The following is a 15,987-nucleotide window of genomic DNA, read 5'->3' on the forward strand; positions in this document are numbered from 1 at the left end:
AACATTAGTCCTAAGGAGAAAATATAAATATTTTTGAAATATTGATATTGATTAATGGCATTTACCATATGTAACTTTAGATCATTTAAATAATTGCTGTATATTCTGTGTACACTTGTTGAAATATAGTTTGAATTGATCGGAGTGAGAATCCGTGTCATTTGTCCAAAATGGCTGTATTAAATGAACTTTTAAGGACGGGCCTAGCATTTATGGTTTAGGATTAAGTGGCTCTGTGATTGTTTTCAAACGAGAATGAAAATGCTTGAAACAAGACACTAGTCAAGACTTCCTTTCATGTTGAAGTTTATGTTGCCACCAGAGGCTTCCTGTTGTGCAAGGTTAGGTAGTACTTAAGTGACAAAAATGCATGTTCCACTGATTTGAAATAAAATGTTAAACAGGTAGTATCCCACAGTCTGAACTTATCACATCATGGGGTCTGTACTGACTACAACACTAGTAGATAAATGTGTCTGCATGAGGGCTTCCCCAACACCCTATATACCTAATCCCACTCATTTCATAATTCATCAAACCTGTTCAGCCGGGGTCCGATAAGGTACTAGATAATATGTCTTTTAATGGAAATCTGTAACTGCAACAGCGACCATGGTTTCGTCGAACTACATCTCACATTTCGCAATTTCTTCACTGTGACAGCGAACCACTTTACGATTATTATTCACAAATGTGGCATTTTCAGTTTATTTTGGATTATTTAGTCCCTGAGAGGAATCGCTTCTTACAGATTCTGGTTGCTCTTTTAATATTTCCCTTATAAGGCGATGGGCACAGACCCTAGTTTCCGCACACTATGTTGTGCAGAAGTATGGAGTGTACGTACACCATACATGGTACCAAGATGGTAGTTGTCTCATTGTTAGGGTATGGGAGGGTCGGTTTAGAAGCAGATGGCAATATTTTTCTAATACTCGGGCTGCCGCTGGATGATGTTTCAGCCACCCCAGTGGGCACTGTACTATCTCCGTGCGTGCTTTTCCAACAGCCTTTCATGGCCTGCCACGATCTCCTCAACAGCTTCATGGTCATCCAGGGTAGTCAAGTCTCCCAACTCGTCGGCTTTGTTTTCCACAATCTTCCTCAACACGCGGCGCATGATCTTCCCTGAGCGGGTTTTGGGTAGACGTCTCACAACCTGTTTTAGGAGATAGCGAAAATGAGTGTCCATAGAGATTCAGTGGGGCATCTGCACAGACATCAACAAGCACAAAGATGAATGAAAGTGGCACAAATGTCTGCCAGTCCAAAAAAAGGTGTAATCATTTAGGAAAAAGGAATGTAAGCTCAATTTAAAGCAAACACTTTTGATGGTAATGGAGCACAGTTTTAATGTATCAGAACCAATTCTAATTCACAAATTTACAATGTTGGGATCATAGGGTTCGTGCGAGAAAATGTATTGCAGGGATGCCTTTTCTATGTAAATATGACTTCAGCAATCACTTTACAAGAATACTTTCTGCAACTTGAGTAGCCATATATAGATTAGCAAGGTTTGTGGGGGTTCTTGTTGAAACCAGATTACAGAAACATGTGCTTGGGACCATGCAAGACAACAGACTGCAGGGGGAGAAAGTGATTTGCCTAGAGTGCAAGACTTATAGTCAATTGCAGAAGCCAGGTTTAGCAGCCAGGATTCAGGATGCAAGGTAAAGTGCGGTGCCACTCGCCAAACCTCCTCCTCTTACGTTGGGAATCACATAAGCCACAATTTATGTACTAAGAAGCATTAGACTTGGGATACAAGAGGATACTGGCAAGCCTTATAAATCAAGCATGGGACCTTTAAGTGAACAGGGTCTGTTCCGAAGGCACTGAAGACCCCTGATACATATTATGATGTTAAAGAATCAAAACTGCAAGACAACAAGAGAATGAGCCATATTCTAAACCTAAAGAAACTGATGCATGGGCATGCAGTGCCAAACCAGCCAGTGACTGCTACTTGGGTTGTTCTGCAGAGTATGCCTACCAAAACACAGCAATAGGTCATGAACTGGCGTGAGAGTCCATCAGCAAAGACGCTAACTCATTAAGTGTCCTGGGTAAGTCTAGCAACCAGCACAGATCAAGAGATCACTAACAGCAACATGAAAGCTTGGAAGCTCAGAGCAGAAAAGAGCCCCTGGTAGTTTTCTGTGTAAAGCCCGGTCTGGCTCTCTAAAGCCCAGTCTGGCTCTCTTGTGAAAATAGGCTTTGCATCAAAACCTATAGGAATTTGTGCTAATTCATCCAAGTAACATCCCAGTATAGCCCCTTCATGCAAAGCACTTCTTATGCTGAGAAAAGGGCACCTTTCCAGCGCAAAATACCTTCTGCACGGGAAAGTAAAGACCAATGCATCTCTTCGCTTCATTTGCTTTGGTGCAAAGCTTTAGGAAATATGGACCATACTGTCTTGTGATATCCTACACATACTTGATTGCATGTGCCTTGTGAAAGGCTAGCAGCAAACAGCAAGAGGCTACTGATAGTGCCCTGCAGTACTACCTTGATGTGGCAAAGATCAGCAAATGATCTGTGGGAGCTGAGCAGTACAGAGCAAAAAAATAGTAAATTCCCAGTAAGAAACTTAATACCACAGCATAAGAGGTCATTATCGCCCATAGTTTTCGAATAGTAATACCCAAAGGGTGAAATGTGCTCCTGTGTTATGGTACTTCAGGGAAAAGGCACTTCAAAGATATATGTTTGTACCAAGTTTCATAGATATTTTCAATGTTGACTATTACATGGATGTAGTAGGGCACTTTATGCTTGAATAAGACTGGCTAGTATGAACCGAGTATCTGCTAGTGATCAGAAGAGACTTTTGCTTGTAATTGTTAAGGTCTTAGGACCTTTAAATGTGCTCCGGTTCTTGGATACTTGTGCTACCTAGATATAATCTGAAGGTTGCCCTTGGCTTATTCTGTTGTGATTGGATTGTTGGGCACATGTTACCTAGTTGTGATCCGGTGGTTGGACTTGAGATGTTTTATTGTAATCTGGTTGTTGGGCACATGTGTGCCCTAGTCGTGATCTGGTTCTTAGACACCTGTTGTGCCCTGATGTGATCTGAAGGTTGGTCTTTTCTTATTTTATTGTGATCTGGTGTTGGGCACCTGTGTGGCCTAGTCATGATCTGGGTGTTGGACGCTTGAGTTAACTAGGTGGTTGCACACAGGTTACCTGGATGAAATCTGGAGCTGCATACTTGGCTATCTTCTGAGACACAAGCTCTTTCAATTCCTGCATCAGCTGCTCATGAGGAAGGCTGGAGCTTTTCTTCAACACAATGAAGACATAGGCTCCTGGAAAGAGCAGAGAGTGAGAATGGAGACCACAGAATTAAGAATCAAAGGCTGTGGTGCTATTAGGAAATGGTATTGAGGTTTTGGAAGAGTACAGAAGTAGAAAGTCAGATCATAAAATGCACTCTGTTCCCTCATCCAGTCAATTGGTTGCATTTGTATTAGAAGCTTTCTCTTCTGGCTTAACTTATGCTACTGCTGCCTACCCTAGCCACTCCGCCTCATTCACACCCTCTTGGCTACCGTCTCTCCTGCAGCCTCTTGTTCTCTCCTGCTTACCACACCTTTTCTGCGTATCTTCTTCCCCTATACAACCTCCACTTATCTTATCCCGTAAGACTCACCTTCTAACCCTCCTACTTATCTTACACCCTGCTGACTTTCTACCCCTCCTACTTACTCGCGTTCTCTTTTTAGCCCTCCTACTCATCTCAAACTGGACCACCTTCTGCTTCTCACTGTCTATCCTTCCTGCTTATGTAACCCTTGGTCCCCTCCCTTCCTACACTTACCCCTTTTTCTTCCTCTACCCCTACCTACCAGATTATTTTTCCTCCCTGCTGACCTTTTACCCCCATGTCTATCTTATCCCGGTCCACCTTTTATCCCCACTGTTTATCAAACCCTCTCCTGCTCATCTTCTACATCACCAACTTATCTTAGCCCATCCTACTTATGCTATTTATCGTACCCCCTCCTACTAAGCTTCTACATTTCCTACTTATCTTATCCCTCCTACTCATATTTTACATCTCCTACTTATCTTACCGTTCCTGCTTATATTCTATATCTCCTACTTATATTACTCCCCCTACTCATCTTCTACTTAATCATAATCCCTCCTACTCACCTTCAACATCTCCTACTTATCTTACCCCCTCCTGCTCATCTTCTACTTATCTTACCCGCTTACTCATATCCTACATGTCCTACTTAGCTTACACTTCCTACTCATCTTCTACATCTCCAACTTCTCGTACCTCATCCTACTCTTCTTTTCCTGCTCAAGTTTATGTTTGCCGTACTTAACCTCTTTCTGCTTACCTTCTCCCTTCACTTCATGAGGATAGCCAATAGCTGCGGACTCTGCCACGGAGCTGTGCTGATTCTGTGAAGAGATCAAGTCAGTCTTCAGTAACAGGAACTGGCCAATCACAAGCAGAAAGAACAGATAAATAGAGTGGGTGGGAGGGTCCCACAAATGGAGGAGCAGGCAATGCTCGCCAAAGTCAGGCCATAGCCTGCCATGGCCCTGGACTCCTCCCCGTCCCCCCCCCTAGCTGCCCCGCTGACATTTACCACCTGCTCACAGCAGGCAATAGCCATCCGCAGAATAAGCTCCGGAATCAGGTAAAACCTGTAGGTATTCCAATGTCTGCATAGTTAACCCCCATTTTGAGGCCTATAACTAGTAATGGACAAATGTAGACGAGGGGCTACTGGCTGAATTAGAGATTCCGACTCCCGTTTATCCCCACACCTAAATCATCTAATCGTAATAAACGCATTTATGGTAAACTTATCCTTTACAATTTTTCACTGTCATTAATCACTAATCTGCTATATTTGTCCATAATGAATTCCAAATCCTGATTGACACCTAGTCTTGTAGTCCAAAATCTGGATGCAATATACACTATGGTTGGTGGTAAACAGTCCATGGCTGCCAAATAGCCCCAGGTCATGGATCATGCTTTCAGACAGTTTCTGGTTTTTAAACAAATTCATATTGTATGTATACTGAGGTGATAGGTCAGGTAGACCTACAGGTTCCATGAGGTAAAGTGCTAAATAGGGTGGGGCGACTGTTATTGTCACCTGCCTCCCCAGTCATGTACAGGTTACCAAGTAAAGTGTCCCACAGTGGAGCCGGCTGAGGCTCAGGACGCAGGGTGGTATATCAAAACATTAGAGATTATGGTGTTAGCAGAATATGATAGAGAAAATACCAAGGAACAAAGTATCAAAAGGGCAATTGTATAAACATGAGTATACACTTAATTTCTTAATTCCATATCTTGTGCATGTTTGTACCATTTGTTGCTGTAGATACACATGCTTAGCATGTTTCTGCTATGTAGTGTTCAGCCCCGATGTTTGCATGTTGTTTTTCTTTGAAGACGTCTCGAGTCATGAAATGTGGTGTGACTCTTCCCTTGGTTGTACATTGTGCACGGGCACTCACTTCATGTTCAATTGTTGTTTTCCACTATCAGGTTTGGACGTATACCAAGTGGGCTTTGAGACTTTTGTGTTCTGGACACATTCCATTGGATCCTTTGGTTCCTTATTGTTGGAAAGACCCACTCCCACGCCGGAAGGGTGGTGGTGGTGTTCTCCCAGACACGCTGTGGTAGCTTGGCTCGAGCGGTAAGGAAGGCACCGTGTTAAGCATACGCAATACCCACACAATAACCATGCGTGCATCCGTTCCAAAAACGACACTACACCTTAAAAATTATGAAAATATCTCTGTGTTTATCTTCTTTTCTCTTAGTTACTGATTAAATAAATAATAATACAATCACAGTACACAAGCTTCTCCTTAGAAAGTGCAGGTCAAATAAATAATAACACTTTACAGGTGCAATAAATAGGATCAGGTCAAATAAATACTGTGAGGGAATAAATACTGTACAGGAATAAGTTAGCTCAGGTCAATAAATACATTACAGGAATAACTTAGATAAATACAATAAATACAGTACCCTCAATAAATAATATCAACCAACAATGACATTTGTAAAATCAGATCACATTTTAAATACTATGGGCTGATTTGGCCCAGTCACAGCTTGTGGTTAGGTGGTTGGCCTGAGGATGTCTCACCTAGCTTGGGTAAGGCTGAGGCTAAACCTGAGGTAGATCAAGGGTAATCTAGGAATCTGGCTCTCCCAAACTACACAACCCCTCACACAGGTCACTATATCAGTCCCAGTCCACCCCTGGCACTTCCAGGCTGGTCCTAACACCTCTTTATCCCTTAGGATGGTCTCTTAGAGCTCCACAGGGCCTTAGGCGCCCTCTATTCCACTTACTGCCCTTTTTATGAAGCTCCGACGCCGCTGGAGTCGTGTCGACGCCGTGAGGCGGTTCCGGTTCGATGTCGGCGGCCTCGGCTCGATGACAGTTCTTGACGACGCCGGTAGGTGGTTCCGGTTCGATGTCGGCGGCCTCGGCTCGATGTCGACCTCCGGTTCGATGACGTCGGGCAGTCTTGGCTCGATGTCGACTTCGGGCGGCTCCGGTTCGATGACGTCTGCCGGCCTTTGCTCGATGTCGACTTCCGTCTGCTCCGGATTACGATCTCCACTCCCGACCTCCGGTGCTCCTCTCCTCGGGTTCCGGCGACTCCGGAGTGCGACCTCCACTCCCGACCTCCGGCGCGATTCTCTTCAGGTTACGGCGACTCCGGAGTGCGATCTCCACTCCCGACCTCCGGCACGCTTCACCTCGGTCTCCGGCGACTCCGGAGGGCGGACTTCACTCCCCCGTCGACGCCGCACACTCTACCTCAGGTGAATTCCTCCTCGACCTCTGGTACTCTCGACGACCTCCGTCGGCGCCCTCTCTCGACCTCTGGCGGCTCCGGGTACGACGTCTGCTTTCCAGTCAGCGCCGCTTCTCCACCTCGGGCTCCAGGTCTCTAGGCTTCTCGACGTCGGACTTCAGGTAGTTACCAGTAACCAGGTCAGGTACTTGTTGTTCTTTGCTTTTAAGGCCTGTTCCTGCTGTCCAGGTCCTTAAGATGGTTTTTCCTGCTTTCTCCCACACAGGGCTCCAGGCTGGGCTCAGTCAGTAGGGACTAGTATCAAGGGTGGGTTTATGGACCCCACTCCAGGCACAAGTTTCCACCCCTGCTGCCTCACTCCTTCCTCCTTCAGGTTTCTGCACCTCTCTCTTCACCAGTCAGGTGCCAACTGCCAGCTCCAACTGTCAACTCTGACTTTTAGCTTCTCAACATTCTAAACCGCCTCCAACTGTCACAGGGTTCCAGAATGTTGCAGAAGGTTCTAGTAGGTTCCAGTGGGTTCTGATGATGTCACAGGTGGCCTCCATTTTGTGCTCCAGGCCCTCAGACAGAAGTTCCAGGGGTAGATAAAATGGCTCCCTGAATCTGCATCAATACGAAAAAGTCTGGTGGTTCCCAAAAAGGAAAAAATACTAACAGGGTTTGAGGCAAAAGTGGGACAAAATAAATAATGATGAGGAGGGACCACCCAAAGGGCTGACAGGTCTAACACTTATTGATCCTGTTACGTTGGATTTGAGAGAGCTGCACTGGGCAAATCAGAGGATGTGCCATCTGAGATGCTCCGAAAGCCCGACATCTTCGGGGAAGAAGATACCCATGGTAATGAACAACAAGTAGAGGTTGGCCTATCCGGTCACGCACCTGACACCCAGTCCAGAGACAGTGTCTTCGAGGGAGTCTAACCATGAGTAAATAGAGGGCAATGAGCTGACGCAGAAGACTTGCAGCCCGCGCACCAAGACCACACCTATGGTCGTGAATATGCAATTAGCCCCCGAGGCCCATATCACCAAGTCATAGCCCCAAAGGAAGTCCCATGCCATGGGAGAGCTCACACGGGTGTCAGGCATCAATCGCTGAGCTCGGATGCAAAGAAAAGGCAAGGGGTCCCGCTGCCTTCGGGCTCTGCACAGCACTGGCAAAGAGCTTCAGAACCGAGTAAGCCTCCACCAAGGGTATCAACAACCACCATCAAAGAGCTAGAGCCACTCCAAGGGCACTGAGCACCATCAGTCTCACCAGAAGAAAGCACCAAAGGCTGCGTCTGCACCTGTACTTAAGACTCCATCAATGTTTAAATCATCATCAACACCAAATCCCTCTTCGAAACCAAAAGCAAAGCTAACTTCGAAACCTCAGTCAATGCTCAGAGTGGTAGACATTAAGGCTCTCATCCTCGAGAAACTTCAACATAAATTTGATGTCTGGCAGAAGCGCCTGCTCATCTGCACTGTTACGGGCAAGATCTCAGCAAAAATACTAGCACCTCCAGTCACTAAAAAACTAGCCTTCCTCCAAGTCTCCCTCCCCAGAGACCATACACACAACCCACACTGCCTCCTCCAGAGTCACCAGAGGGATCTCCTCTCTCCTCGCCTTTATGTTCAGCCCTAAGAGCTAGTTCTCACTGATGATCCCTGGGATAACTTTAATCTATGCCCCCCACGTGATCAAGATTTAGAGCAATAATTAACAAGGGCTTCACCCCCAATGACACCACGGCCTATCATAAGGTAACTCAAAGTGGACATGCATGTCACCCAAGAAGAGGACTACCTCCCTCCATGTGGAGATGCTTTCCATGTCAGAGAAGACAGTCTAATTTTACCCATGTTAAAGGGCATGCAAAATTAGCTCCCAACAACTTTAATGAGCCTGTCAAGGGGACGGTAGTGACCCCAACGGTTGAAAAGATATGCAAACCATTGTCTAATGACTCAATGTACATCAAGGGCCAAGTTCCTCCCAACTCTTTGGTGGTCTAGTATAATAATAAATCAAACTAACTACCTCTGCAGATCCAACTTCTAGGTTACGTGGTAGATTCAGTGACAGGGAAAGCGTATCCAAACCAGCAGAGAGAGGAGACCTTTCAGCAGCTGTTACCACTTTTTCAGCCCAAGCGTCAGCTCACACGAAGAACAGTGATGTGTTTTGTAGGGATGATGGCCTTGTGTTTTGCCACTGTCCCCTACACAAGACTTCACATACGTCTCCTACAAGAGTGCCTGACGGCACATGGCCTCAAGTGGAAAGTCACTGGGAAGATTTAGCGCTGATTCAGGCCAGCTCTCATCGCTCTCTGCAGTGGTGGAACACCAACAGTTTGTTGGAAAGCACGTTTTATACAGACCCCGTACTACAAGTGACCAATACCACAGGTGCCTCTCTTACAGGGTGGGGTGCGCTTGTTGACAACATCACTGTACAGGGAATGTGGCCTTCCAATAACAGAGTCATCACATCAACTACCTGGAACAGCTAGCCATTCACTTAGCTCTGAAGGCTTTTAGTCATTCAGGGCAATGTAATCCTTATGAAGCGGATATTAAGGCAACTATGTATTACCTACAGAAACAGAGCGGCACACACTCCCCTCAAATGTCTCCGTCAGAGCAGGGGATTTGGCATGGGGCACTTCATCACAATGTTTGCCTCTTTGCAGAGTATCTTCCAGGGGTTGACAATGACTTTGCAGACCTGCTCACCAGCATGCATCAAAAAGTCCATTAGTAAGAACTCCACTCGCAAGTACTACACAGTCAATTCCAGATTGGGGATACCCCACACATGACTGTTCACCACCCCAGAAAATTCAAAATGCCCAACCTTTACCTCTAGGTGCACATACCCACTGTCCATTGGCAATGCACTATCACTGAATTTGTCAGGGATATTTGCCTATGCTTTTCCACCTCTCCTACTGCCTCCCTATGTCTTAAGGAAACAGACACACTTCACTGATACTCACTCTAGAAGCTCCAACCTTAGCCAGACAACTGTGGTACTCATCTCTCCTGGATATGTCTGTCAGGCCTCACAAGAAACTTCTGCTCAGGTCGGACCATCTCACACACTGGCAAGGTTAAATCAGGCATCCAGATCCTGAACAGCTCAATCTTGTGATTTGGATCCGGAGGTCCTAGAATTTGGGTACCTCAACCTTCCCCATGAATGTATGTCCATCTTAATAGGAGCCCAACAGCCCACAATACAGGCCTGTTACGCAGCAAAATGGAAAAGGTTCAATCACCATTGTATTTCCAAGACCCTGGACCCTCTAAAGCCTACGGTACAGGACATTATCACTTACCTCTTATACTTACAGAAAGCAGGCCTCACCTACACCTACATTCACCTACACTTATCTACATCCTTCAAGCAGAACAGGAAAACTCATCCCTGTTTAGAATTCCAGTTTTTAAGGCCTCAATGGAGGGTCTCATGAGGGTTACAGACCATAGAGTGCCTCATGCGTCTATGTGGAATCTCAAAGTAATCCTCACCAGACTCATGGGAAAACTTTGAACCGCTATATTAACTTGAAGACACACTCACTTATCTCTTGGGCCTCAAGTCTGGATATCCTACTGTTGCATGTCCTGCTAAACTGATACCGGCACTAGCAGCCTCCTTAAACGCGCCAGTCAACAAGGTTCTCAACTCCTCGTTGTTAATGGGCTTCATGCCATCTATCTGGAAGCAGGCGAAAATCCTGCCTCTCCTGAAGAAACCTAATGCAGACCCCAACACTCCAACCAACTATAGACCTATTTCCCTTCTCCCTGCTTTTGCCAAAGTTGTGGAGAAACATGTCAATAATGTACTTACGGAGTACATGGAGGTACACAATCTCCTGCACCCCAAGCAATCTGGGTTTAAGGCTAACTACAGCACAGAGTCGCCCTGTTCTAGTTTGTTTAAATGAAATAAAGTATACTTTGAACATGTTTTTACTTTACCGATCACAAATGATTGGGTTTTAATGTTTATGATGCTCTTATGGATCATTTATAAGGTTTCATTTCTACAGATTAGCAAGAAAAACTTAAGGTCTTTATAGAGAGGGGAATTCTTGTTGTTACTCGTAAAGAGAAGGAGTCACACCACATCTCGTGACCCGAGAGACTTCTTTGAAGAAAAATACCCTTGGAACTGCCCGAGCCCAACATGGTAGGAGTAGTCTAAACATGTGAATCTAGAGCACTATATGGTACGAACAGATGCTTATAGGGTAAGTAGCATTTTCCATATCTATGATTAAGGGACATAGATCTGGAGTGAAGCAAAGTAAACCTATACTTACCAATATATACTTACAGTCTTGATATTTTGGTCCTCCATTTTTTGGCAGTGAAATTCTGATGAAATGAAACACTGGAGTTGATATTAAGGTGAAATACTGTGGGGTACACCCAGTGGTTTTGCTATCCCTAAATGGGATGAATAACTGTTGGTTTGGCAGGGCTGGTGAAGCAAAACAACACAAGTAACTCTACCCCTATGCTTAAAATGTACTACGTATCATATTTTTTACCCCCAAAGGGTATGGCACTCAAGAAAAAGAAAAAGGGTATTGTGACGAAATGACAAAAGAAAGGTAAATTGTCATTTCGTCACAATACCCTTTTTCTTTTTCTTGAGTGCCATACCCTTTGGGGGTAAAAAATATGATACGTAGTACATTTTAAGCATAGGGGTAGAGTTACTTGTGTTGTTTTGCTTGGCTGTTTATTCCCCCATATCTCTACCCATATTGTGCCGTTTGGGGGTGCCCCTTGTTCTTTGGATACGATTGGCAGGGCTGGTGTCCCGCTGATTTATAGCTCCCCCCTTACGCTAAACTTTTAAGGACCCCCTAACTCTGCACACCAGTGAATTAACTGTGGCCCTTGAGAACACGTGTGAAAGAGTACAGAGGGCTTTTTATCGCAGTGGATAACACTCACATACAATTTATATCTTGATCTATCTAGATAATCAATGTGTGCAGAGCTAATATATAATGTTTTGATCCCTGTGAGTAACAACTAGTGGAGACCTAGGTTATACATTCTGATCCCTGTAGATATACCCATATCGTCGAACCCATATTACACATCAGGATCCTTATTGAATAGTTGAAAGCTAACAAGACACATATGGATGCCTTAGGGTGGCCTATAATCCATACACACCTGGATCCCTATGGAAAACCCCATATTGGAGATCTAGTGTAACACAGCCTGAACTGTATGGACCGCTCCATAAAAGCACTTAATATTCCATCTCCTGATTCGAGGGCCTACTGTAAGATAAAATGACCCCTCCGCGTTAATCTCCTAGCGCCAAGACGCCCATGGGCAATCACGCGCTTTATAAATTTACAAATCAAATCAATCCAAAATACAGAGGAGCCAAATGGCCTTTAGACACAAAAACTTAAGTACAAGTCATTAAATCTGTAGAGTGGGCTTAACTCTCCCTATAAGAAAGCATCTGTAATGAATTTGTTTTAAATGTTGAACCCAAACTGGACCTAATCGCCCCCATTACCAGGTCTTACCACAGCATCTTCGATCTCGGCCGTGCCCAACCGGTGCCCGCTCACGTTTATGACGTCATCCAGTCGGCCGGTGATCTGGTAGTATCCCTCGTCAGAGCGTGAAGCCCCGTCTCCGGAAAAGAAGTACCCTGAGAAAACAAGGCGACAATGTGATGCTTATTACCATCTGTACTTTGAAATATACCCCGCTGCGTCATACCCTGCCACATCCCCTATCAACAACCAGAAACTTCAGTAGTGCACTGCGCCCCACACCCTCATATGGCATATCAGATTCTAATGTAACAAGTGTTCTAAGACACCCTCATATGACATTAGATTCGAATGTACCCCATCCTACAGCAGAACACTGTGGCCCAATAGACCCTCACATGACGTTTCAGATTCCAATGTACCACATTCGACAACAGTGTAGTGTAACCCAACACACCCTCATAGGACATATCAAATTCGAATGTACCATATTCTACAACCGTGTGGCAGGCCCTGGGACGTCCTGCCTTAATAGCAATCTATAATAGAAAACCACAGACCTTAGCTTCCTGCACTGACCCCCACACCATAGCATGTCCTGGGAACTTGTACAACAGTCTTCAACAGTATATTCTGGCATTTTACGTTCTGCTGTAATATCCCTGCCCACAATCAGAAACTGTCCCCTATCTCACCACACAGCATCCTGACGTACAAAATCAGTCAACAACTGTATACCATACTGTGTCACCTCTTGATATAATAAAACACAGTTTTCAACAGGATACCACACCCTTTTACATTCCGCTGTAACATGCTGGCCTATAATAGGATACTACACCGCATCGCACACTCTCATCCTGAGATAGAAAACTACAGTAAACAACGGTATGTCACACCCTATCACCTCCTGATATTCTATACCTCCATCTACAAAAGACTAACACGCACTTTCACATCCTGTTGTAATTGACCTTTCTACAACAGGACAACACTCCCCATTGTAGCCTACCACACATCCTGATATAAGATACCAAAGTCAAGATTATGCCATACCCTATCCTCTCCTGATACCACACTGCGGTAATGTACTGTTCCGCAGCACAACACTTCTAATGACACCCAACCACACTCTACATATCCTGATATAAGATACCACAGTCAACATTATGCCATACCCTATCCTCTCCTGATACCACACTGTGGTAATGTACTGTTCCGCAGCACAACACTTCTAATGACACCCAACCACACTCTTCATATCCTGATATAAGATACCACAGTCAACATTATGCCATACCCTATCCTCTCCTGATACCACACTGCGGTAATGTACTGTTCCGCAGCACGACACTTCTAATGGCACCCAACCACACTCTACACATCCTCATATAAGATACCAAAGTCAACATTATGCCATACCCTATCCTCTCCTGATACCACACTGCGGTAATGTACTGTTCCGCAGCACAACACTTCTAATGACACCCAACCACACTCTACATATCCTGATATAAGATACCACAGTCAACATTATGCCATACCCTATCCTCTCCTGATACCACACTGCGGTAATGTACTGTTCCGCAGCACAACACTTCTAATGACACCCAACCACACTCTTCATATCCTGATATAAGATACCACAGTCAACATTATGCCATACCCTATCCTCTCCTGATACCACACTGCGGTAATGTACTGTTCCGCAGCACAACACTTCTAATGACACCCAACCACACTCTACATATCCTGATATAAGATACCACAGTCTAAAACGGTATGCCAAAACCCTATCACTTCCTGACATAACATACCATAACCTACAACAGGAGTCCTTATCATACAATATCTACCTATGTTTAACACAGCCTAGAACAGTATGCTAAGCCATACTAGCCCACAACATTATATCACAGTACACCACACTCTGTTCTACATTGGAATAATACGTTACAATGTACACCAGTATCTTATTTTGAAAACTTAGAAATAGTAATACCCAACTCAAGGGCAATAGGGTGCTATATAATCAACTGACAACATTAAATGAAAAATGCCACGCAAATATATAAAGATCGCAATACAGGAGGCAGAACAAAATAAAGAAAAATACATACTGAACAATTAAAACCATGTAGAAATAGCAGTTTGCTTGTTATAATTTCCAAGATTTTCAGAACAGTCGGAGTGGGGACATTGTCACAGAGGAAGGTTGAGCGAGAGTTCCACAGCCTGTTTTATGTGCCAGAAATAGGAATGTCCAGTCACCAAAGATCCCTGCTCAGGGGGTCTCAAGACCCACTAGAGATCTGCAGCTTGTGCAGAGCTCTAGGCCTAAGTAGTACTTGGCACATCAAAGGGTACCCTGACCCAAAAATATACGTAAACATGACATGCACAGAGCTCAGGGACTGAAGTACGTAAACATGTTTAACTTAATTATGTTACTTGCAACATATGCTGAAGCAACTGCACATAACCAGCTCTTCCCAAGTCTTACGCTTCCTCACCTCCACACCTCTTCTCACTTCAGGAATCCCATCTTCCTTCCAGCTCCGAGTTGCACTGAAAGGGTTCCCCATGGAAAGTAGGATCCCCTTTGTATTGCACTGTATTGTTTGATACCATTTGTATATTGCTTACTGCCCCGCAGTGTGGCACTGAAGCTCTTATACACAGAGATAGCATGCTGTTCCGAGCGGGCACATGGTGGGAAGGGTGTTGTCTTTGCTTTGTACCTGTGGGAAAGGCTTTCATGTCATGCTCGATGAACACCGAAGCGCCTTTATCATGTTATGAGATGCAGCACGTTATGGGTTATGCATCAGGAGGTGTGAGGGATAGACAATCTATTTTAACATTTGTGTTATTCTTGCATCTCTGAATAGCTTCGCAGGACCTTTTATTACGTTGGTAGTTTTCTTTCGTGTTCTCAGTCTGATTTCTTATGCTAGCTGAAGGTTGTCCACTCTGAGACCTTATGAATGCAGGTGACATAACAAATGGAGATAAAGAGTGAGGAGGAATCTGAGATCTGCCTGGATCGGCTGCATTACAGTCTTCCCTTATATTATTGCCACAATGAGACCTCAAGTGAGGAGACATGCCAGGATTCACTGTTATAATCAACCCCTTTGTTATTACAGGTTGTCAGTGCTCAGAGAATGTGACTATTCAGGAACTGTAGGGGGGCTATATTAGAGTTCTCCTGTGACCAACAATTTGCAGCAGACTTCTCTGGCCCTGGCAGACATGTCTGGTTAGTATTAAGTCCTTAATGAAGCAGGCTGATATAGTCTGTGCCTTCCATTTTCCTTGCCGTCAAGGTTCCACAGGTTCCTTTCATACATTATCTGCTTGTCCCATTGACCATTAATGATCAGGTAGTCAACTCATATACAATATCATATAGTAACACAGATTATATCAGATTGAGAATGGGAGGCTAAAGACTAGAGTTATTGTCCTGCATCTTGTGGTTAAAGGCAGTAACTAGGGTAGACATTGAAGGATGGAGGGTGGGGACTTTGGTTGGGTCTTGTTTGCTTTTAGGCAGGTTTATAAGTGGCGAGGGCCAGTTGGTACTTCTAACACTGATTGGAGAGTCATATCTG

General features: G+C 44.6%; 1 protein-coding gene across 1 annotated transcript in view; it reads right to left on the minus strand.

Moving 5' to 3' along the window:
• Window positions 1-289: 289 nt before the first annotated feature.
• LOC146799276 (acetyl-coenzyme A synthetase 2-like, mitochondrial) overlaps window positions 290-15,987 on the minus strand; it is a 172,445-nt gene continuing 156,747 nt past the window's right edge. Inside the window, exons 11-14 of the mRNA XM_085626771.1 lie at window positions 12,398-12,525; window positions 4,362-4,425; window positions 3,196-3,317; window positions 290-1,159 (exon numbers count right to left, since the gene is read on the minus strand). Coding sequence (XP_085482897.1) covers window positions 983-1,159; window positions 3,196-3,317; window positions 4,362-4,425; window positions 12,398-12,525 — 491 coding nt within the window. The 3' untranslated portion in view covers window positions 290-982. The remainder of the gene's footprint in view (window positions 1,160-3,195; window positions 3,318-4,361; window positions 4,426-12,397; window positions 12,526-15,987) is intronic.

Source organism: Triturus cristatus, chromosome 9 (genome assembly GCF_964204655.1).
Source record: "Triturus cristatus chromosome 9, aTriCri1.1, whole genome shotgun sequence".
Taxonomy (NCBI): Eukaryota; Metazoa; Chordata; class Amphibia; order Caudata; family Salamandridae; genus Triturus; species Triturus cristatus.